This window comes from Lepus europaeus, chromosome 16, assembly GCF_033115175.1.
Source record: "Lepus europaeus isolate LE1 chromosome 16, mLepTim1.pri, whole genome shotgun sequence".
Classification (NCBI taxonomy): Eukaryota; Metazoa; Chordata; class Mammalia; order Lagomorpha; family Leporidae; genus Lepus; species Lepus europaeus.
The window spans coordinates 4706448-4731325 of record NC_084842.1 but is presented as its reverse complement, the minus strand read 5'-3'; the positions used below and the strand labels follow the sequence as shown (position 1 = coordinate 4731325).

General features: G+C 43.2%; 1 protein-coding gene across 3 annotated transcripts in view; it reads left to right on the top strand.

Annotated features, from left to right (window-relative positions):
• The window catches only part of ADAM9 (ADAM metallopeptidase domain 9), a 151187-nt gene that overhangs the window by 62366 nt on the left and 63943 nt on the right, over nucleotides 1–24878 (top strand). For all 3 annotated transcript variants that reach the window (XM_062212891.1, XM_062212892.1, XM_062212890.1), the window contains one exon: nucleotides 21681–21786. In XM_062212891.1, coding sequence (XP_062068875.1) covers nucleotides 21681–21786 — 106 coding nt within the window. The remainder of the gene's footprint in view (nucleotides 1–21680; nucleotides 21787–24878) is intronic.

Genomic DNA, 24878 nt, shown 5'->3' with positions numbered 1-24878 from the left:
CCTGTCCCTGCCCCAATTGGTTAGTTTTCTAATGTTTCTACTTACCATTATCTGAACTACTGATTGTTAATCAGTGACCTGGTATTGCCTTGAGGTGATTAGAGGCATCATAAATTCTACTAATTTAAAACTGTTTGAAGAAGTCTGAATAGGAGGCCCTTATTTTTCTTCAGTTTTGAGTGATTTTTCTCTAAATTAGCCAAGTTTCTGTATTGAATTAGAACCAGTAGAGTGTGTGTTTGTATGTGTGTGTATGTAGTCAACCTTCTATATCCTTGGGTTCACATCTGCATATTCAACCAAACTTGTTTAGAAAATATTAAAAAAAAAGAAATTGTATCTGTATTGAACATGTACAGGTCTTTTTGTTATTATTCCCTGAATAATACAGTATAATAACTTATTCAGCATTTAAATTATAGTAGGTATCACAAGTAATATAGAAATGATTTGAAGTATACAGGAGGATGTATATAGGCTACAAGCAAATATTATGACTTTTTATATACTAGACTTAAACATCCTTTGACTTTGATATCAGTGAGAGGTGGGGGGAGTCATGAAACCAGTCCTGCAAAGATATTGCGATATAGTGTTCAGTGTACTCAGTGACCTAGTAGCAAGAGAAGAGCCATTTCTTTTAATTTATTTTTTAAGGAATACAGATTTCCTAAGCACAACTTTAGAAATATAGTTATTCTTTCCATCATAATTTTCCTCCTATTAATACTCCCACCCCTCCTCCCTCTCCCCTTGCCAGTCCCATTCTCCATTAAGATTCATTTTCAATTAACTTTGTACACAGAAGACCAACTCTATACTAAGTAAAGATTACAACAATTTGCACACATACACACACACACGCATAGACACAAATTGCTTGAGGACTAGTTTTACAGTTAACTCTCATAATACAACACATTGAGGACAGAGACGTGCATGGGGAGTTAGTGCACAGTGACTCCTGCTGTTAATTTAACAGTTAACACTCTTATGTATGATGTCAGTGATCCAAGCATCTTGACATGAGCTGCCTAGGCTATGGAAGGCTTTTGAGTCCACAGACTCTCTCAGTATTTGGACAAGACCATAAACAGAGTGGAAGTTCTCTCCTCCCTTTAGAGAAAAGTACCTCCTTCTTTGATGGCCACCTCTTTCCACTGGGGTCTCACAGAGATCCTTCATGTAGAACATTTTTTGCCACTGTGTCTTGGCTTTCCATGCCTGAAATGGAAGAGCCATTTCTTAAAAGGATGGCAGGGCCTGCTTCAAAATCCTAAAGGCCTTTACTGTGATTCACCCCTAGGGATTGCCAAAAGCCCCAGATAACATTCCTATTTGCCTCTGAAAATTAAGTACCATTTGATCTGCTGGGTCAAGTGGCCTGAGTGGCAGATCATCTCTCATAGAAACCTGGACGTGTGCTGGGCCCTCCTCAAAACTAGTATCTTTTTGCCAAGTGAGTGAATAGGCTGAAGTGACAACCAAATGAAGAATGTATTGCCATTGAAATCCAAATGACTACCAGTCATTATATGACTGTTGGTTGTGGGATTGACCAGATACACTAATTTAGCATTTGCCTTGGAAGACATACATTAACATGTCTTATACCACTGGACCCATAGGCATTTCACTGAGGAAGAAGGCCCTTGAATTTTTGTTAGCTTTGTTTCCTACTTTCTATCCGGCAAATGTCTTACTAATGTCAAAGTAGTTGGTATTTCTTACTCACTAGGTCCAATGGGTATTATATTTTCAATGTAATGGACTAGTGTGAGATTTTGTGAAAGGAAGAGGCAATCATGATCCCTCAAACTAAATTAGGACATAGGACTGGAGAATTGATTCACCCCTGAAATTATGACAGTTTTGATGTTGTCCTTGCCACCTGAAAGTAGCCTGTATCTGATAAACTTTGTGGACAGGTATGGGGAAAAAGGCGTTTGGTGGATCATTTCTGCACACCAGGTATCAGGAGATATGTACTTGGTCAAGCAGTGGACCATATGTGTAGTAGAGTAGCTGTAACTGGAGTCACTACTTTGTGAAGTTTATGATAATCAACTGTCATAATCCAAGATTCACCTTTCCTTTATATAGATCAAATAGATAGGTCGTATGGAGATGTGATAAGAACCACTAACCTTGCATCTTTCAAGTCCTTAATAGTGACATTTGTCTTTACAGTCTGTCCAGAAATGCATCATTGTTTTTGGATTGCTGTTTTTCAGGTAGAGGCAGTTCTAGTGGTTTCCGTGGGGCTCTGGAACCATAATAACCTCCACTCTTCAAATCAGGGAACCAATGTGGGAATTTTACCAGCTGCTGAGTATGTGTCTTCCAATTATCCATTCTGGAACTGTGGAAAAATCTACAAGATAGGTTTGGAACCTACTGAGACTACAGTGAGATGGGCATGAATTAAAAATTTCCTAATCACATAACTTCCAAGTTCCTACCCTGACTGATAAATCATAGGGACATTTTGGGTCTGCTGGAAATAGTGTCAGTTAAGATACAGTGTCTGTATTCCCTAAAGGTCTGTGTCCCTTTTCCCAACACAGTGTCTTAGTCTGATTGGCTATCTTAGTTCGTTTTGTGCTATAATGGAATACCACAGGCTGACTAATTTATAATGTACAGAAATCTATTGACTCAGTTCTGGGCCTGGGAAGTCTAAGATGAGAGCACAGCTGTTTTGCTCTGTCACTGAGACCTTGCAGTGGAAATTGACAAGAGGCCACCCAGACAAGGTTATTGGAGGCTTATATTTTGTACTCAAACACAAGGGAAGAGGTTCCACCAACTGATGTGCTGATGGGAGCTGAACAGGGGTTTTTACCAGGTTGCAGAGGTATTGCTACACCCTCTTGGTTTTCTTTCTTGTCATAGGCACTTCGGTTTGCACCTAGGTTGGTGTTTTACCCAGTAGCAGTTGCTTTTTTCATACATGACATATTCAAAATGGTGGTGTTGCTCATAGTACCTCCCCAGGAAGGTGGCAAATGGGTTCTACTGAGCTGTTCTAGCCTGACACACAGGTTGGGGAAATCCCTCCTAGGGCAGTAGGGGAGTCTTTTGTGGTTGGGGTTTGAACGCTCCTTACTGGCGATTGGTTTAGAGCTGGGGGTGGATCCATGTCAGGTCAGGAGGGGTTTGATTTAAATGAGTCTTGCTTCTGTCCTGTATCATCTTCACATGGCAGAGGTTGGAAAGCAGAAGGGAAAGAGACAAAAGGGGGCTTAAGTTGCCCAGCCCACATGGCCTAATAAATGCTCCACTTCCTAATACCGTTACAATGTCAGTTACATTTCAACATGAATTTTAGAGGGGACAGACATTCAAACCATAGCAGGCTGCTGAAAGAAGATACCGTAGACTGTGTGGCCTGAAGAGTAGGCATTTATTTCTCACAGATCCGGAGGTTACGAAGTCCAAAGTAAAGATGCCAGCCAATGTGAGCCCTGGTGGGGACTCTCTTCCTGGCTGGTAGATGGTTACTTCCGTGTACTCAATAGCGGTAAGAGATTCTCAAAAGGCTACTAATCCTATTGGGGTCCCACTGCATGACTTCATCTGAACCTTCCTCCTCAAAGGCCTGTTTCCACATACTCTCATAAAGGGGATTAAGGCTTCAGCATTGTGCATTTTTGGGTACACAAATATTCAGTGTATAAATACAGTTACCCTGCGAAAAGATCACTTGGAAATTGCTTGGATAATGATGAACAGTATACGTTTTGGCAGTATACCAGGTGTTCCTCATAAAGGAAACTAGTCTCCTATTCAAGAGTTTCTCTAAACTGACTCAAGTTAGGGAATTGATTGAGGGGCCACGAGTCTCTGTTCTGATGATTCAAGTTAGTCTTTTCTTTACTTGAACAACTTTCACTCATACAGATCAATTAAGAATGACTTCTTGACTTAAACAGCATGATCAGTTAGTTTGCTGTAAGTTTGCATGAGTCCTGTAATTTTTTTTTTTTAAAGATTATTTATTGGAGAGGTAGAGTTACAGAGAGGGAGAGATAGAGACAAAGAGAAAGGTCTTCCATCTGCTGGTTCACTACCCAAATGGCTGCAACAGTCAGAACTGAGCTGATCCGAAGCCAGGAGCCAGGAGCTTCTTCTGGTTCTCCCACGTAGGTATGGATACATGTGGGCTATCTTCCGCTGCTTTCCCAGGTCATAAGCAGAGAGCTGGGTTGGAAGAGGAGCAGCCAGGACACGAACTGGTGCCCACAGGGGATGCTGGTGCTGCAGGTGGAGGCTTAGCCTACTATGTCACAGTGCTGGCCCCTGAGTCCTATTATTTTAATTGCTGCTTTGAGTCTTAACCTTCTTGGTAACCATGTTTGCTTCACCTTTGCTGGTTGAATGCTGCTGCTTGGTCCCTGCTTAGTACCTAGGATTCAATACTTTATTGCATGTAGGTTTCCTGACTCAGTGACCACAATTTAAACTGTTAGGTCTGGTCTGTAGGGAAGAGCAACTGCTGAACTTCTCAAGGATGCTGCAGCTCCCTCACAAATTATTTTCTTACAGTCCTGGTAAAAGGTGTAATATCTGGAATATCCCAGAGTGGGTGTGAGTATGTCTTAAATGACATACACATTCTTAACATTTTAATCTCCCTAAACTTTTGAATGCCTCTGCTTGCATAAACCATGACATTTCCAACTTGTTTACTGTAAGCTGCTTTTGTTCCATGTTTCAACCAACTGGCTAACTAGGCAACCAACCTACCAAAAAAGTTATGTAGATTTTGCTTTTATAGTTTCCATAAATAGGGTAAATTAGAGGTTAACTTTTTGAGATCCTGGAAGTATGAAAATGTTGTTATTTTTACTAAATACTTGATATTTTTGTAGGGCTGGAAATAATTTTCTTTCACGGTTTTGGAGCATTGCTTCATTGTCTTCTAGTTCACAGAGTTGCTGTTGTGAACTAGCAACTAGCAATAGACTGAAGCTATTCTGATTCTCTCATTTTCTAAAAGGTATTTGAAAGGCAGAGTGACAGAGGCAGGGAGAGAGATCTTCCATCTGCTGGTTCACTCCCCAGATGGCTATAAGGGTTAGGGCTGGTCCAGTCTGAAGCTAAAAGCCCAGAACTCTGTGGGTTTCCCCTTAGTGGCCATGGTGTAAGTATTTGGGCCATCTTGTGCTGCTTTCTCAGGAAGCTGGAAAGGAAGTGGAACAGCTGGGATTCGAACCAGTGCTCCTGTATGGGATGCCAGCATCCCTACTGTGTCATAGCTCTAGCCCCTGTGATTCTTGTATATGGCCTTTTCTCCTCCCTCTGGAAAGCTTGATGGTCATCAAGGTGGTGCACCTTGATGTGTGTCTGTATTCATTGTGCTGTGTACCTTATTTTGAAAGCTCACTGTTCTTAGTGTTTGAACTTTTTTCTCTTTTAGTTCTTTAAAAAAAAAAAAAAACAAAAAAACAAAACAAAACAAAAAACTTGTGGCTTCTTTTTCTGTATTACATATTGTATTTTCTGTGCCTCTTTCTTTGGCCTGTTTACTAGGGCAGCTTATTCAACTCTGTTTTCTAATTCTTTTCATAAGTTTTTTTCATTTCAGGCACTGTTGTTTTAGTTCTATGAATTCTTACCTACAGGACAGGTAGGGGAACCTTTTTTTCTGCCAAGAGCCTTTTGTATATTTATAACATAATCCGTGTGCCGTGCAAGATTATCAGCTTAAAAATTGCCTGCCAGAGATTTGTTGAATCTCTAGTCATGCATGCAGTTGCCTTGGCAGGGCCAGACCAGATGTTTTTGTGGGCCTTACATGGACATTGCCTACCCCTGCTGTAGGATGATATGATTGAAATTTGAAAGCCAATCCCAGGGCCGGTGCTGTTGTGTAGCGGGTAAAACTGCCGCCTCCCCTATGGGTGCTTGTTCTAGTCCTGGCTGCTCCACTTCTGATCCAGGTCTCTGCTGTGGCCTGCGAAAGCAGTAGAAGCTGGCCCAAGTCCTTGGGCCCCTGCACCCACATAGGAGGCCTGGAAGAAGCTCCTGGCTCCTGGTGCAGCCCTGGCTGTTGTGGCCAACTGAGGAGTGAACCAGTGAATGGGAGACCCCCCCCCCCCTCTCTTTCTCTCACTGTCCCCACCTCCCCTTCTCTCTCTGTGTAACTCTTGACTTTCAAATAAGTAAATAAATCTTAAAAAAAAAAAAGAAGGAAAGCTAGTCCCATATCTTGCTTTTTTCCTCTTGGTATTGTTACATTCCTTTGTGAAGGTACTATCCGTCCTTCTGGCCTGAGGGCCAAGGGTCTGGCTTGTAGTAGTAGTAGTATGCTGGGAGGGAAGGGAAGCAAGTGGTGGGGAAGAATAAGGCTGGGGACCTCATTATTGCATGAGCACATACTCAGTTTATCCCTTTATGTTTGGAGCAGTTGCTGTGTTTATTACTGTGCCTTGTCTTCCTAAATCATAAAATCCTGTGTTTTCTTCTCCCTAGAAAATAAACTTCTCCAGAGGAAAAAAAAATGCATTGTTTTTCCAGAATAGAGAAAAGATAGTCACGATTACACAAAGAGGGGAGACAATCTGTGGATCTAACACTTCTTCAACAGACTGTAAACATTCCTGTGTATCTTAGCCGTAGCCCCTGTGTCTAGAGGTGTCTAATACTTCCAATTTCTTCTTTGCTGAAATCTTGAGATAGAAAGGTTAATGCTAGCTTTCTCACCAACAAGTTGACAGTTTTCTCACATGCTGTCATTTCCCACCTAATCAGCTGCTTTTCAGTGTCCACAGTTTTGTGCTATCTCCTGTCATGGTTCTGCTGTCTGTGGGTTTATGAACTAAAACAAGAAAAACAAAACTATTTTCTTTGCTTACATGGGGTTTCAGGAAGCAGGGAAGCTAAATGCTTGTGTTCAGTTCTTTTTCCTGAATTTTAAAGGTGTTGTCAGTTTGTGCATTATGGGTCTAATTTTCATTCCTTTGAATGTTTGAACTTTCAAGGGAGCTAAGGCTTAGAACAAGTAGAGGTCACACAAGCAGAAAGCAGCAGAGCCATGATCTCAGCCGCTGTGAATGTTGTGAGCTTAACACTCAGTGCTAGAATTTGTGAAGACGGAGCTATGTTGATTTACTTTCTTAGCTGGAAAAATAGTACATTTTTAAAAATTGAGTATACAAGTAAGCAAAAAGTTGAAAATAAATATTTCCCCATGCTTTCAATATTCTGTCTAGGTAATCACTGCTAACAATTTGATATTTATAAAATGAGTATGTGTACAAGTATATAATATAAAAAGATGAGATCACAGGGATGTATGGCTTTAAAACTGCTCCTTTTTATTCTTCATACATTGTGAATACTTCTCTTGTTACTTACGAATTTTCTGTAGTGCCATATTTACCACTTTCTGTATTTTGTGTAGCCAGGCAGCAATGCTGGTAGTATCTGTGGAATGTAGTCTTTGCCCCATCTGCTTTTATTTCTTCAGGATAAAGTCTTTAAATGCTGTTAAGACATTGTCATAACATTTTACCCATTTTAAACTCCATTAGCTGTACTTGACCATTTGTTCCCTCAGATATTTCCAATGATGTTTCCATTTTTAAAAAAAGCTCTTCTAATGTAATAAATGCAGAAACTTTTTTTTTTAAATTTTCAAATGTACATTTTAATTGCTAGTGGATTTGGGCCATCTTCCACTGCTTTCCCAGGCCATAGCAGAGAGCCAGATGGGAAGAGGAGCAGCTGGGACTAGCCCACATGGGATGCTGGCGCCGCAGCAGAGGATTAACCCACTGCACCACAGTGCTAGCCCCCGAGATTTTTTTCATATTGTTGTTGACCATTTGTATTGTTTCTGTTATGTCTCACCTGTTCCTGTTTTCCAGTTATTTTTCTACTAAGGTATTTATTTCTTATCATTATTTTGCAAGTTTTTTTAGAGGTTAATTATATTTGCGCCATTTTGTTCATTGTCTTTTAATTTTGTTTATTGATTTATTAATTTTTTTCTCACTTACCTTTTCATTTACGATTTCTGTGTTTGATACTTAGGTATTCTTCTCAGAGTATATAATTAATATTTGAGTACTGTTTTACTTACATTTTGCGTATTTAAGTTCTTAATTATTCGGTGATTTATTGAACATTTTTCCTGTTAATTTGAAATAGCACTTGTATACTTTGTATACTTGGATCTATTTCTAGATTTTTTTCTTTTTTTTTCTCAGTATTCTGCTCAAAGAAGATGACATTCTTAGAATCCTTTAGCAGAATTATTTGATTGAAAATCATGGCTTTTACTATTATTCCAAAATATATTCAATGAGAACTTTGCTATAGGGCAGTCATATGCTCTTCCTGAGAGAATGAGAAAAAAATGGCGCGAGAGAATTACAAGTCAGATTTAGACCTTTTCAGGAATTTAAACAATATCTTTCAGGTTGCTAACCTTAACCATTTTTGGGCCATAAATTACAGATTAAGTTTTTTCTGCCGTAGATAGTGGAGAATGATGGGTTTTAAATATGGAAATCACATGCTTAGATTTGCATTTGGGATTTGTCTCTCAACATTGTGGAGAGTAGTTTTGAGGAACAGAGAAAGGATATCTCTAGCTGCAGCATAGTCCTTATCAGAAACCTTGGAGAGCTTATGTCACTTAGCTTCGTTTTAATCACCCATTGGTGCTAACAGTGTTCCAGTGGTGATAGTCAGCATAGCATTGTGTCCTCTGAGTCTTTCACTGCTGTGAGTCAGTAGGAAAAGTGACAGCATATTCAACTTAGCAGAGTGTGTGTGACATATACTCGTTGAGTCTTATCTTTAATAAAGAAGAGAGACCAGAAAGTTAACAATAGTTTTACTGTTTTCTTGTAGAGAGTTGCTGTGGAACTGTCCATTGCCTTTTTGGTGTGGAGAACTTAGATTTAACAAATAGTTAATAAAAAAGGGAAGGGAGGAGGGAATGGAAGGAAGAAGGAGAGAAAAACCCAAACCCTTACTTTGTTTCACTGTTTTTATTTTTAATTTTGTTTGTGTTACTTATTTAAGAAGGTCAGTCATGGATACAGTGCTGTGTTTCTCTGGAGTCAGAGTCCTTGACTTTGACAAGACTTGTGTTGTTTCTAGTTTCTGTTATACGCCTTCTTTTTCTTTTCTTTTCTTTTCTTTTTTCTTTTTTTTTTTTTTTTGTGGTTGAACGGTGTTTATTGCAACACTACCAAATGATTCTTGATGAAACATGTTTTGAAGACTCTCTCCTTTCAGTAAAACAAGCTGTAATCTTGGGACTCAATAACTGCAATCAATTTTTAAGTACAATTAAATGAGTTCAATTTAGCTCATTAGCACTTTGAATTCTCAGGTTTTTCTAGTTCCAATTTTGAGCTTTAATATCTTCAAATGACCTGTTAAAAAGAAGTCAGCAGTAAGTTGGTTACATCTTAGTGTTGTGTTGTTAAAATACAACTGTTTCAGGGCCAGCACTGTGGTGTAATAAGTAATGCTGCCACCTGCAGTGCTGGCATGCCATGTGGACACTGGTTGGAATCCCGGCTGCTCCACTTCCTATTCAGCTGTCCTCCATGGCCTGGGATTCATGGTGGGTCGACTTGAAGAGAGAAGACTAAGAAATAAATAGGAGTTAATATAAGTCAGGTCATGGGATAGCATGGTAGAGACTTGTCAACTCTGATATATTTTGTTGAAATACAAAGGTTATTCCAGACCAAAAAAGTCATTTTGGTTAGGCAAATATATTATTTAGCAAGCGTATTAACCTTGGAAGAGGCTTGCAAAAATATCTAGGACTAAGGTAACTAGTTACTTTTTTCTTTATGTATTGTTTGGAATTCCTGCAGTTATTTATATTTTTTAACGGTGTGGCTGGGAATATCTTCTGTGACATTTATCATGTGTAATTTTGCTATATTAATTTTTCATCTTATTTGAATTTTTTTAGCTGTGAATTCTTTAACCCACATCCTTTTTAAAAACTCAACAGCATAGTATCAGATGTGTAAAATAGGCAAGTGAACTTATTTTATTAAAGGGGAAGTACTAACATTTTGTCTTCAAAGTATTTACAAATAAAATATTTTTAGGAAGAATTAATTGGAAAAGCGGAATATTAAGTTTAAGAAAACAGGAATGGATTATACTTTTGCCATTTCTTTTGGGTGTTTATCAAGCCAGCTAGTTAAAAAAAACCCCTAAATTTAGCATCCAGATACAGTAAAACAAAGACAAAACCAGAAAAAATAGCTGGTTTCTATCAATCTTTGCAGCCTGATATAATCAGAGAGGCACAATAGATATGTATGAAAGGGTTTCAAAAAGTTAATGGAAAATGCATATTATAAAAAGGTGTGCATAGATTTCAAGATTTTTTGTGCTAATCTTTTTTTTTTAAACTGTTATTTAATGAATATAAATTTCCAAAGTACAGCTTATGGATTACAATGGCTTCCCCCCACCCCCATAACTTCCCTCCCACCCGCAACCCTCCCCTTTCCCGCTCCCTCTCCCCTTCCATTCACATCAAGATTCATTTTCAATTCTCTTTACATACAGAAGATCAGTTTAGTATATATTAAGTAAAGATTTCAACAGTTTCAAGGCATTTGATTGTTTTTGTAGCTATTGTGAATGGGATTGATCTTAGCAGTTCTTCCTCAGCGTGGCATTGCCTGTGTATACAAAGACTGTTGATTTTTGTGCATTGATTTTATATCCTGCTACTTTGCCAAACTCTTCTATGAGTTCCAATAGTCTCTTAGTAGAGTTCTTTGGATCCCCTAAATAAAGAATCATATCATTTGCAAAGAGGGATAGTTTGAGTTCTTCCTTCCCAATTTGTATCCCTTTAATTTCTTTTTCTTGCCTAATAGCTCTGGCTACAACTTCCAGAACTATATTGAAGAGCAGTGGTGAGAGTGGGCATCCCTGTCTGGTACCAGATCTCAGTGGAAATGCTTCCAACTTTTCCCCATTCAATAGGATACTGGCAGTAGGTTTTTCATAAATTGCTTTGATTGTATTGAGGAATGTTCCTTTTATACCCAGTTTGCTTAGGGTTTACAGCATGAAAGGGTGTTGTATTTTATCAAATGCTTTCTCTGCATCTATTGAGAGAATCATATGGTTTTTCTTCTGCAGTCTGTTAATGTAGTGTATCACGTTAATTGTTTTGCGCACATTGAACCATCCCTGCATACCAGGGATAAATCCCACTTGGTCTGCGTGGATGATCTTTCTGATGTGTTGTTAAATTCTATTGGCCAGAATTTTATTGGGGATTTTTGCATCTATGTTCATCAGGGATATTGGTCTGTAGTTCTCTTTCAATGCTGCATCTTTTTCCGGCTTGGGAATTAAGGTGATGCTGGCTTCATAGAAAGAATTTGGGAGGATTGGGAGGATTCCCTCTTTTTCGATTGTTCTGAATAGTTTGAGAAGAATTGGAGTTAGTTCTTCTTTAAATGTCTGGTAGAATTCAGTAGTGAATCCATCTGGTCCTGGGCTTTTCTTTGTTGGGAGGGCCTTTATTACTGTTTCAATTTCTGTCTCAGTTTTGCGTCTGTTTAGGTTTTCTATGTCTTCCTGGTTCAATTTAGGTAGGTTGTATGTGTCCAAGAATCTGTCCATTTCCGATAGATTTCCCTGTTTGCTGGCATACAAGTCCTTGTAGTAATTTCTGATGATTCTTTTTATTTCTGTGGTGTCTGTTGTTACATTCCCTTTTTCATCTCTGATTGTATTGTTTTGGGTCTTTTCTTTTTTTAGTTGGGCCAATGGGGTGTCAATTTTGTTTATTTTTTCAAAAAACCAGTTCCTTGTTTGGCTGATTTTTTTGTAATGTTTTTTTGGATTCAATCCTGTTGATTTCTTCTCTGATTTTAATTTTTTCTCTTCTCCTACTAGCTTTGGGTCTAGTTTGCTGCCGATTTTCTAGATCCTTGAGATGAACTGAAAGCTCATCTACTTGGTGCCTTTCCAATTTCTTGATGTAGGCCCCTATTGATATAAACTTTCCTCTTAACACTGCTTTTGCTGTATCCCATAGGTTTTGGTTTGATGTGCTGTTATCCTCATTTAATTCCAGGAAATTTTTGATTTCTCTTTTAATTTCTTCTATGACCCATTATTCATTCAGGAGCATGTTGTTCAGTCTCCATGTGTTTGCATATGCTCTAGGGATTCCTGAGTTGCTAATTTCCAGCTTCATTCCTTTATGGTCTGAGAAGCTGCATTGTATGATTCTAATTCTTTTGAATTTGCTGAGACTTGCTTTATGGCCTAGTATGTGGTCAATACTAGAGAAGGTTCCATGTACTGCTGAGAAGAATGTAAATGATTTCTGTGTAGGATGGAAAGTTCTGTAGATATCTGTTAGATCCATTTGAACTATAGTTTCGTTTAAATCTACTGTCTCCTTGTTGATCTTCTGTCCTGTTGATCTATCTCTGAGAGTGGAGTATTGAAGTCCCCCAGGTCTATTGTATTGGGGTCTAAGTCTCCCTGTAAGTCCCTTAACAAATCTTTTAAATAAACCGGTGCCCTGTAATTAGGTGCATATACATTGATAATCATTATATCTTCCTGTTGAATGGATCCCTTAATCATTATATAGTGCCCCTTTTTGTCTCTCCTAATAGCTTTTGTGGTAAAATTTATGTTATCTGATATTAAGATGTCTACGCCCACTCTTTTTTCATTTCTATTGGCATGGTATATCTTTTTCCAGCCTTTCACTTTCAGTCTGTATGCATCTTTGTTAGAAAGATGTGTTTCTTGGCCGGCGCCGTGGCTCATCAGGCTAATCCTCCCCCTTGTGGCACCAGCACACCGGGTTCTAGTCCCGGTCGGGGCGCCGGATTCTGTCCTGGTTGCCCCTCTTCCAGGCCAGCTCTCTGCTGTGGCCAGGGAGTGCAGTGGAGGATGGCCCAGTCCTTGGGCCCTGCACCCCATGGGAGACCAGGAGAAGCACCTGGCTCCTGTCATCGCATCAGCACGGTGCGCCGGCCGAGCGCACCGGCTGCGGTGGCCATTGAAGGGTGAACCAACGGCAAAGGAAGACCTTTCTCTCTTTCTCTCTCACTGTGCACTCTGCCTGTCAAAAGAAAAAAAAAAAAAGTGTTTCTTGTAAGCAGCAAAAAGATGGGTTTTGTTCCTTAACCCAGTCAGCCAATCAGTGTCTTTTAACTGGACAGTTCAGGCTATTAACGTTCAATGTGACTATCGATAAGTAGTAACTTTGCCCTACCATTTGCCAAAGATATTTTCTAATATATGCTTTGAGTTTCCTGTGATGTTTTGCTGTGAGGTTTCCTTCCCTTACCTTGTTTCATGTTGATGACCATGTTTCTGTGTTTCTGTATGTAACACATCTTTAAGCATCTTTTGCAGGGCTGGATGAGTGGCAACAAATTCTTTCAATTTCTGTTTGCTGTGATAGGTCTTTATTTCACCTTCATTCACAAATGAGAGCTTTGAAGGATATAATATTCTGGGCTGGCAGTTTTTCTCTCTTAGTACCTGGGCTATATCTTGCCATTCCCTCCTAGCTTGTAGGGTTTCTGATGAGAAGTCTGCTTGAGTCTAATTGGTGATTCTCTGAGAGTAATCTGACGTTTCTCTCTTCCACATTTTAAGATCTTTTCTTTCTGTTTCACTGTGGTGAGTTTAATTACAACGTGTTATGGTGACGATCTCTTTTGGTCTTGTTTATTAGGGGTTCTATGAGCTTCCTGTACTAGGATGTCTCTGTCTTTCTCCAAACCTTGGAAATTTTCTGCTAGTATTTCACTGAAAATGCCTTCTAATCCTTTCCTCCCTCTCCATGCCTTTAGGAACCCGAATGTTAGGTTTTTGAATAGTATCCTGTAGATTCCCAACAATATTTTTTAAATTTCTAATTTCCTCTTCTTTTCTTTGGTTTGACTGTATACTTTCCTGTGCTCTGTCTTTTAAGTCCAGTATTCTCTCTTCTGCTTCATCCATTCTGTTTTTAAGGTTCTCTAATGTGTTTGTCATTTGATCTCTTGAATTCTTCATTTCATTATGGTTTCTCATCACTATCACAGTTTCTTGTTCTACTAGTCATTTAATTTCATTTTGATTCCTCCTTAATATTTCATTTTGTTGGACCTCTGAGTTGCAGAGATGCCCACTTGCTTGGGAGGACTCCCAAAGATCCAGACTCCAGACCAGTTGATGCAAAAAGCACGAGGTTTTTATTGAACGTTTGCGCAAACGGGCCCCCACCTCAGGCGGTGAGGAGCCCTGAGCGGCAGTTTCACACAGGTTATATAGGCAACGAATTAGCATATTCCTAATGCGCATGCGTAGGATTGGTCAGTTCAGAGGGACAATTAGCATACCGGAGAATGCTGAGGGAGAGTGCTGAGGGAACGTGCTGAGGGAGAGTGCTGAGGGAAAGTGCCTAGAGACTCTCCGAAGGGGAGTGGCAGCTCTGCTCTGGGCATGCCTAGAGGTTCTCTGAAGGGGATTGACTTTTCCTTCCCAGAGAACGTCCTGCCCGCTGGACTCTGGGGAACATCTAACCTCTTAAGAAGCCCCTGATATCTGCCCAGGCCTAGTTTCTTGTCCCTCTCCCCGATAAGGGTCCTTCATTCCCTCCTTTTCTTTTTGCAAAGATTTTAATCCTAAAATCTATTGGACCTGCCTGGGGAGAGCCTGCCTCACTGGAGGGAGGGAACTCTGTTCTTGCTGGACTGGGTTGGGTTCCACGTTAACAATTGTGGAGCATGGGGATTGGAAAAACAATGGGGAAAGGCCAGGAACATCACAAATATTAGACAGTTTTTGAAAGTCTTAGCTTGAGTGGGTTCTGAGTGCGCTGGAGCTTCCATTTGGCTGGTCTATCCGGATCCTCGGGGCCCTGGGGAGGTGGTGCTTGCTTCACGTGTGAGGCGTGGACCCAAGCAGCGATTCCGTCGACCTTGAGAGCGGTGGGAGTTGTCAACAGCACAGTGAAGGGGCCTTTCCACCGGGGCTCTAGAGTCTTAGATTGGTGCCTTCGGACATACACAGCGTCTCCGATTTGGAAAGGATGTGGGATGGTTGTCGTCTTGGGTTGGTAGGCTGCTGCAAGAGGTTTCCAGACCTGGTTCTGGATGATCTGGAGCGCTCTCAACCGGGCCTGTAATTTAGGGGCATCGGCAACGGAGTCACTGGCAAGGTCAAGCAAGCCTGCTACTGGTGGGGGCCCTCCATAAAGGATTTCGTATGGTGTCAGCCCGCAATGAGAGGGCGTGTTTCGGACCCGGAACAACACCATAGGGAGGAGTTGGACCCAGTCTTTAACGCCAGTCTCCAACGCTAATTTGGTCAAGGTCTCTTTAATTGTTCTGTTCATTCTTTCTACCTGTCCTGAACTTTGGGGTCTATAGGCACAGTGCAATTTCCAATTTATGCCTAATGCTTTGGCCACCAACTGACTTACCTGGGAGACAAACGCTGGGCCGTTGTCGGACCCGATTACCTTAGGCAAGCCGAACCGGGGGAAGATCTCCTCTATGATCTTCTTAACGACCACCCGGGCGGTTTCCCGTTTTGTGGGGAATGCCTCAGTCCATCCGGAGAAGGTGTCTACAAAAACTAGAAGATACTTATTCCCATAACTGCCCGGCCTTATCTCAGTGAAATCGACCTCCCAGTTGATTCCTGGTTGGTCTCCTCTTACCCTAGCTCCCTCCAGGAGCTTGAGGTGTCTGGCATTTACCTTGGCACACGGAACACAGGATTCAGTCACCTGCTGGACTAAAGAGTCAAGTCCGGGGATGTAATAAGACTGCCTATCTTCCTGTAAGGCTGCTTTTAGCTTTTTGTGTCCCAAATGAGTCCATTGATGGAGGCTGGTAATTATTTCTTTAGCCAATTGGTGTGGCAGGACTATTTTCTCTCCGAGCCTCCAAACCCTTATTTGTTCATCATACTCTGCACCGAGCCGCTGGATCGTATCTAAGTCTTGGTCCGAATAGAGGAAAGGTGGTTCCCTCGATACTTGGGTGGGCTCAGTTGTCTTTAACGGGAGCACCTGTTGGCTCAGGGCTGCCGCCCTAGCGGCCTCGTCTGCCATCCTGTTTCCCCTTGCTACGGGGTCGTCTCCTCGTTGGTGCCCGGGGCAATGGATTATACTCAACCTTTTGGGCAGGAACAGGGCCTGTAGAAGATCTAGGATTTCCTGCTTATTTTTAATGTCCTTGCCTGCCGAGGTTAAGAGGCCCCTTAGCCGGTATATCTCCCCATGTACATGGGCAGTGGCGAATGCATACCGACTGTCTGTGTAAATGTTGACCTTTTTGTCTTGTGCCAGTTTTAAAACTTGAGTTAAGGCTATGAGCTCGGCTTTTTGAGCAGAAGTTCCAGGCTTTAAGGCACTTGACCAGATAACAGTTTTTCCATCCACCACTGCTGCCCCAGCCCTCCGCTCACTGTTCTGTAGAAAGCTGCTCCCATCCGTGAACCAGGTCATTTCGGCATCCGGCAGAGGCTGGTCGGTTAGGTCTTTTCGGGTGCCGTGGGCCTCAGCCAGGATTTGGTGACAGTTATGGATTACCTGGGCCTGGGGCCCCAGTTCCGGGAGCAGGGTGGCCGGGTTTAAAGAGGTGGCAGTCCCAAACCGGACCCGCTCTGAGTTTAATAACATAGTCTGGTAATGAGTTATCCGAGCATTTGAGAGCCACCGATCTGGTGGCTGTCGGATAACTGTCTCCACAGCATGAGGTGCCACTACGGTGAGAGGTTGGCCTAGAGTCAATTTGTCCGAGTCTTTCACCAGAACTGCCACGGCCGCTATCATGCGGAGGCACGGAGGCCAGCCGGCCGCTACATTGTCTAGCTTTTTTGAAAAGTATGCCACCGGCTTTTTCCAGGGTCCAAGCATTTGTGTTAGCACTCCCTTCGCCACTCCCTTGTTCTCATCCACGTATAATGTGAAGGGCTTGGTCATATCAGGGAGGCTCAGGGCTGGGGCTGACAATAGGGCCTTTTTTATGTTGTCAAACGCCCGCTGTTGCTCTTCTCTCCATTGAAAGGGAGCATTGGACTTCGTGAGGGGGTACAATGGGGCTGCCAGCTCCGCAAACCCAGGAATCCAAAGGCGGCAGAATCCCGCACTCCCGAGGAATTCCCGCATCTTTCTGGCATCGGTGGGGGGTGGAATTAGAGCAACCACCCTTTTTCGGCTCTCCGTCAGCCACCGTTGCCCTCCTTCTAGGAGGTAGCCTAGGTAGGCCACCTGTTTCTGACATATTTGGGCCTTTTTCGCGGAGGCTCGATAGCCCAATTCCCCCAGTCTCTGTAGCAGGGCCCCGGTACCTTTTAGGCAGTCCTGCTCAGTTTCAGCGGCAAGGAGGAGGTCGTCCACATATTGCAGGAGGACCAGGTCTGGATGGTTGACTCGGAAGTCGGCCAAATCTAGGTGCAGAGCTTCGTCAAACAAGGTAGGCGAGTTTTTAAATCCTTGGGGCAACCTTGTCCAGGTGAGTTGTCCTGAAAACCCGGTCTCTGGGTCTTTCCACTCAAAAGCAAAGATGGATTGGCTCTGAGGGCTCAGTCTTAAACAAAAGAATGCATCTTTTAGATCTAACACAGTGTACCATACGTGGGTCGGAGGCAAGGTACTTAGCAGATTGTAGGGGTTGGGCACTGTGGGATGCATATCCTCCGTTCTCCTGTTAACCTCCCGCAAGTCCTGTACCGGGCGGTAGTCACCCGTACCAGGCTTCTTTACTGGTAGTAGGGGGGTGTTCCAAGGTGAACGACAAGGTTTTAAAATGCCTAGGTGTAACAGTCTCTGGATATGTGGCCGGATACCTTCCTTAGCTTCCTTGCCCATCGGATATTGACGAACTGACACGGGAATGGCCGTGGGCTTCAGATCTATGATCAAGGGAGGCCGGTTGACGGCCAGCCCTATTCCCGCAGTCTCTGCCCAGGCCTGAGGAAAATCTGTGAGCCACTTGGGGTCCAGGGGAGCCATGGTGGACAAGGGCCTCTCGAATAATCGGTGTTCGTCCTCCAAGCGTAGTGTTAATACCTGGAGGGGCTGCCCTCCTGAGTCTGTGATGATAGCTCCTTTCTCATGGAAGTGAATTTGGGCTCCTACCTTCGAGAGTAGGTCCCTGCCCAGGAGGGGGTAGGGGCAGTCTGGCACTAGTAAGAATGAGTGTGTCACAAGTCCTGTACTCAACTGGACCTCTCGATTGGTTGTCCAGCGATATAACTTCCCTCCAGTTGCCCCCTGAACCCAGGAAGTCTTGGAGCTTAAAGGCCCTTTTTCTGAAGTCAGTACCGAGTGCTGGGCTCCCGTGTCAATCAGGAAGGTTACCGGTCTGCCCCCCACTTCAAGGGTTATCCTGGGCTCGGGGGGGGGGGCTCCTGGCCCTGACTCACCTAATCGTCTTCTTCCAGGGACAGGATTGGAACTGGTCTCTTCTTTGGTCCCTGTGGTTTCTTCGGGCAGTCTTTGACCCAGTGTCCTCTTTCTTTACAATAGGCACATTGATCTCTTTCCACCCGAGGCTTTCGTTTGTCTCCCAAGTCCCTATTCTGTCCTGGTCTACTCCTTTCTGTATCCTGCACTACGGTGGCCAAAATTCTACTAAGCTCTCGATTACGTCTTTTGTCTCTTTTGTCTTCCCTTTCCTCCTGCTCCTTGCGGATCCTTTCCTCCTTCTCCTCTCGGGTCTCCCTTTTGTTGTAAATCTTTTCTGCCTCCTTCATTAAATCTTGTATAGTATACCCCTGAAGCCCCTCTAGCCACTGCAATTTATTGCGGATGTCCGGCGCTGACTGTCCTATAAAGGACATGATTACATCTCCCTGCCGGTCCTCTGCCAGGGGGTCAAACGGGGTGTACATACGGTAGGCTTCCATTAATCTTTCTAGGAAGCCTGCCGGCGTTTCCTCAGCCCCCTGCACTACTGCACGTACCTTGGCCAAATTGGTGGGGCGCTTTCCAGCCCCTCTGAGACCCGCAAGGAGAATCTGGCGGTAAAGACGAAGTCGCTCCCTACCAGCAACGGTGGTGTAGTCCCAATCAGGACGGGTTAAGGGAAACGCCTCCTCGATTTCGTTTGGCAGTAGGGTCGGTCGGCCATCTGCTCCAGGGACGTTTTTCCGTGCCTCAAGGTAGACACGCTGCTTTTCCTCAGTAGTGAGGAGGGTCTGCAGAAGCTGCCTACAATCATCCCAGGTGGGCTGATGAGTCAATAAAATTGACTCGATCAGCCCAGTCAGAGCCTGGGGGTCCTGAGAGAAAGAGGGGTTATGGGTTTTCCAATTGTAAAGATCGGAAGCAGAAAATGGCCAGTACTGCATCTGGCCAGCCACCGAACGAAGAGGAAAGGCCTGTGAAGTCCAGACGCTTCCCGAGCCCCCTGCCTGCCCCCGACGGAGGCGCAGGCGGCTGGAGGGCGGGGAAGGCGCTGAGACTTCTTCCCCTGCCCTCGTGGAATCAGGGGATGGTGCAGAAGGTTGCACATCCCGCTCTGGTTGTTGTGGGGGTTCCTGCGGGGGAGCAGGCTGGCCGGGAAGATAGGGTGGGGGAGAGTCAAAGAGCAGAAAGTCCTGATCAGCCGGAAGAACCGGTGGCTTGTCAGGTTTTGGATCTCGAATCTCCTTCAGAGGGTATAGGGAGGAGGTTGGCACAACTGGGATAGGAGGAGGGAGGCGGCGGGCAGAAGGTATTAAAGGAGTTGGGGATGGCCGAGGAAGGGGTAACGGGGTCCGTATGGGCTCCGTTGGGAAGGAGAAGGGTTTTATCCAGGGATGGGGGTTACGTGAAAGATCCTCCCACGTGGTAATGTAGGGCACCTGATCAGGGTGTCCATTGGATCCTGGCTGAAAGACTCGCGCCTTAATCTGTAAAATAATATCGAGGTTAAAAGTGCCGTTCCTTGGCCAGCCGACCTCGAAGGCCGGCCACTCTGAGGAACAGAATTTTGCCCATTGTTTCCTTTTAACCTCCACTGAGAGGTGGCGCGCGCGTTCTCGAACGTCCTTCCAGTGATCTAGAGTGAGACTTAAAGGGGTGGTTATTTGTTGACCCATGGGTGCAAGGATTTCAGCCCATTCAAAAAGAATAGCCAATGCACAGACACATAAAACAAACAAGACAAACCACATGGCACCAGATCTAGGACAAATCGAACGCTATTGCGCTATTTTTGGGAGCGGCTGCCTGACCAGCCCTCCCCGGGAAGGAGGGAGACTTGGTCTTCGACCCACCTCCAGACCACCCCGGGAGCGTCTTCCGGGGGAATGGACCGAGGGTTTCCCCTTCTGGTCTCACAAACCGGAGCGTCCTCCGGGGAACGGACCAGGGGTTGCTGGGCACGCCTGCCTCCCCCACTGGTCTCACAGAGTCAGGTACTGGCCAGTCAGAACACTCAAGACGAAGAACAACAAACAGAAAACACTTAATCGTACCTCCAACTGGTCCTCAGGGAATGGGTCTGAGGGCGACCTAAAATCCCCGTACGGGCCACCAAAATGTTGGACCTCTCAGTTGCAGAGATGCCCACTTGCTTGGGAGGACGCCCAAAGATCCAGACTCCAGACCAGTTGATGCAAAAAGCACGAGGTTTTTATTGAACATTTGCGCAAACGGGCCCCCACCTCAGGCAGTGAGGAGCCCTGAGCGGCAGTTTCACACAGGTTATATAGGCAACGAATTAGCATATTCCTAATGCGCATGCGTAGGATTGGTCAGTTCAGAGGGACAATTAGCATACCGGAGAATGCTGAGGGAGAGTGCTGAGGGAACGTGCTGAGGGAGAGTGCTGAGGGAAAGTGCCTAGAGACTCTCCGAAGGGGAGTGGCAGCTCTGCTCTGGGCATGCCTAGAGGTTCTCTGAAGGGGATTGACTTTTCCTTCCCAGAGAACGTCCTGCCCGCTGGACTCTGGGGAACATCTAACCTCTTAAGAAGCCCCTGATATCTGCCCAGGCCTAGTTTCTTGTCCCTCTCCCCCATAAGGGTCCTTCAATTTGCATGAGAGAGATTTTCTATCTTGTCCATTAAGTATTTCTGTAGTTCAAGAGTTTGTTTTTGAGAACTTTTTAATGTTCTTAACAATTTTTTGAGATCCGCTTCTTGCATTTCTTCTATCTCATCATCTTCATAATCTTGAATTGGGGTGTCTTTTTCATTTGGTGGCATAATAGTGTCTTCCTTGCTCTTGTTACCTTGGTTTCTAGGTTTGTTTGGCAGTCTCTCACCGGGTTGCCAAGGTTACTGAGTTTGTGTACTCGGTGAGTTCTCTGGCCCCACCTCAGATTTTCACAGTCTCAGTTCGTTTGTGCTAATCTTTTAATTCCATTCTCCACAAACTTTTTGAAGGGCCATCATTTGGAAGAGAAAGGAGAGTGAATATTCTGAAAATATTGTATACTGTTCTTTCAAATTTATTTATAATTTCTTGTTTAATGACATTTCTTGTAGAGCTTTGGCATTTGAGTTCAAACTAGCTTTTAAGTAAATCTAAGCTTTATTTTTACATTTGTTGTTATGTATAAAAAGTAGGAGTGTTTTGTATGTAAAGCCTGAAACTTTTCAGAGGTGTTGGGGCAGTTTGTCCAGGTGTATGTGCTGTCATAGGGAATTCCTTTATTTCTGAGTTAAATTGCCATAACTTTTTCCTTTTTTAAATGTTTAATATTGCAGAAGCCAAAGCTGCCCCAAGAGATTGTTTCATTGAAGTGAATTCTAAAGGTGACAGATTTGGCAATTGTGGTTTCTCTGGCAATGAATACAAGAAGTGTGCCACTGGGTAAGTGGAGGTGAGGCTGCAGAATATGAAAGATCATGAGACAATTCAGCTCTAGTGTCTTTTATAACTGCTGTCTTTCTTCCCCTTAAATATCCAACTTTTCAAGCTTACATTTTACAAGAGAAGGCTTCAAACTCTGGTGTTAGGAACAAAACTGGTAAGATAATTCATCCTTTTAGATACCAACTGTCTAAAATATAGTGGTTTTTAGAATCTTACTTTACTTATCCTTGATCTACAATAAGAACTCCAACTAAATACTCCTTTTATTTTCCCTTTGGTAGAAGATATTAAATTCCAAGATAAAGGTACTTGTAGAATTAATTCCGAGTTTCATTATTTCCTTCTAGCTCTATATAATATTAAAATAATGATTTAAAACATTTTTATTACTGTAATAAGAATTTGCTTAATATAAATGAGGAAACGTTATCTATAAGCTCAATCCATACATGCAAAGTTCTGTGTATTTACTTTTGTTTCTGTGCATTGAATATACTTGGCACAGGCATTTTACGTAGTTGGAATTGTTCTCTAGTACTCCGCTTCTATACCCCAAGCCTTATACCCCAAGCCTCCAGTGAAGCTAAGCAACTGTAGTAAAGTTATATTTCATGAGAAGAAAGGATAAGGTGACCTCCATGTCATTAAGTCCGACTGATGCTTGTGGGTCTTCCTGCACGGTACTTGGCCTTTCAGCAGCATTCGGCTGTGTTGGCCATTTTCTCCTAGTTGAAGAAAATTCTTTACGTAGCATGTAGGTAGAATCTCTTCCTCTGCCTCCTGTTTTTGTTTTTTTTCCCAGTGGGTGATTTGATTTACTTTTGTGTTCATTTGACATCCACGTAGGATGCTTCAGCCATACTGCCCACTGAGTGGGCTTCTGCTGGGACCCCCTGCACATGCTGCTACTTTTTTATTTTTTATTTACCTACTTTTTTATTTTTTATTTTTTGCCAGACAGAGTTAGACAGTGAGAGAGAGAGAGAGAGAGACAGAGAGAAAGGTCTTCCTTCCATTGGTTCACTCCCCTAATGGCTGCTACAGCTGGTGCTATGCCGATCTGAAGCCAGGAGCTGGGTACTCCCTCCTGGTCTCCCATGGGGGTGCAGGGACCCAAGCATTTGGGTCATCCTCCTCTGCACTCCCAGGCCACAGCAGAGAGCTGGACTGGAAGAGCAGCAACTGAGACTAGTACCCGGCACCCCAACCGGGACTAGAACCCGGGGTGCTGGCGAGGCAGGCAGAGGATTAGCCAAGTGAGCCACAGCGTTGGCCTCTACTTACCTACTTAATTGTGTTGCTCATACTCTAGATCTCAGCTCAAGTGTGATTTTCCTTTCTTTCTTTCTTTCTTTTTTTTTTTAAGATTGTATACAGAGTACAAAGATACATATAAGCAAAACTGACTCTTTTTTAAGATTTCTTTTATTTATTCGAAAGAGTTACAGAGAGAGGTAGAACCAGAGAGAAGAGAGAGAGAGGTTTTCTTTTTTTTTTTTTTTTTTTTTTACAGGCAGAGTGGACAGTGAGAGAGAGAGAGAAAGGTCTTCCTTTTGCCGTTGGTTCACCCTCCAATGGCCGCCGCGGCACACTGCGCTGATCCGATGGCAGGAGCCAGGTGCTTACCCTGGTCTCCCATGGGGTGCAGGGCCCAAGGACTTGGGCCATCCTCCATCTGCACGCCCTGGCCACAGCAGAGAGCTGGCCTGGAAGAGGGGCAACCGGGACAGAATCCGGTGCCCCGACCGGGACTAGAACCCGGTGTGCCGGCGCCGCAAGGCGGAGGATTAGTCTGTTGAGCCACGGCGCCGGCCTGAGAGAGAGGTTTTCCAATCTGCTGGTTCACTCCCCAAATGACCACAACAGCAAGAGCTGAGATGCTCCAAAGCCAGGAACCAGGAGCATCTTCTGGGTCATCTACACAGGTTCAAGGGCCCAAGGATTTGGGTTATCCTCCTCTGCGTTCCCAGGCACTAGCAGAGAGCTGAATTGGAAGTGGAGCAGCTGGGACTAGAACCAGTGCCCATACGGGATGCCAGCACTGCAGGCTGGGGCTTTAACACACTACACGACAGCGCTGGCCCCAAAACTGACATTTTAAGATCCAATTATTGTTTACGGCCCTTGTCTACAGACTTGAGGAACAATGGTTTTTCTGCTTACTACTTGTTGAATTCTTTATTTAGTGGATGGTTAAGCTTATTATACAGTAAATTGAAATTATGTCATTATAAGAATTAAAAGAAAAATAACAAAAGGTGGTGAAGGGAGGGTGGGGGTAAGGAGGGAGTTCAGGATGGCAGTGTCATTATGCTCTCAAAACTGTATATATGAAATATGTAAATTTGTTCCCTTTATATAAATAAAAATCAGTGAGAAAAAAACAAGTTTTCAACATCCACAAAATTGTGTAGGTTGTTTTTGCAATTTTCATGTAAATAGTTTTCCGAGCTTTCTTAGGCTAGTCTGCTCAGTCTCCATTTCCAAGTATCATATTTGTTGACAATTTCCAGAACTATGATTTTTACCCTTGATATTTGAAAATGTTAGTAGGTTAATTACAATTACTGGCACTTTTCCTTAATGCTTATAGTGGTATTTGTTGTGCACTTTGATTTACATTATATGAAAAATGTTTAACGTATGTGCCTTTTTAATATAATTGCAGTGAAATAATTTTCTTTTTTTCTCTTTATACACAGAAGATCAATTTAGTATATATTAAGTAAAGATTTCAACAGTCTGCACCCACATAGAAACACAAAGTGGAACATACTGTTTGAGTACTAGTTATAGCATTAAATCAAAATGTACAGCACATTAAGGACAGAGATCCCACATGAGGAGCAAGTGCACAGTGACTCCTGTTGTTGACCCAACAAATTGACACTCTAGTTTATGGCGCCAGTAACCACCCTAGGCTGTCGTCATGAGTTGCCAAGGCTATGGAAGCCTTCCAAGTTTGCCGACTCTGATCATATTTAGACAAAGTCATAAAAGACAGGGTGAGGATAGTAACCAATGTTCCTAAAAGTGGCATTAACCAGGTCTGAACAATTATACAGCATTAAGGGGGAATGAGGACCATC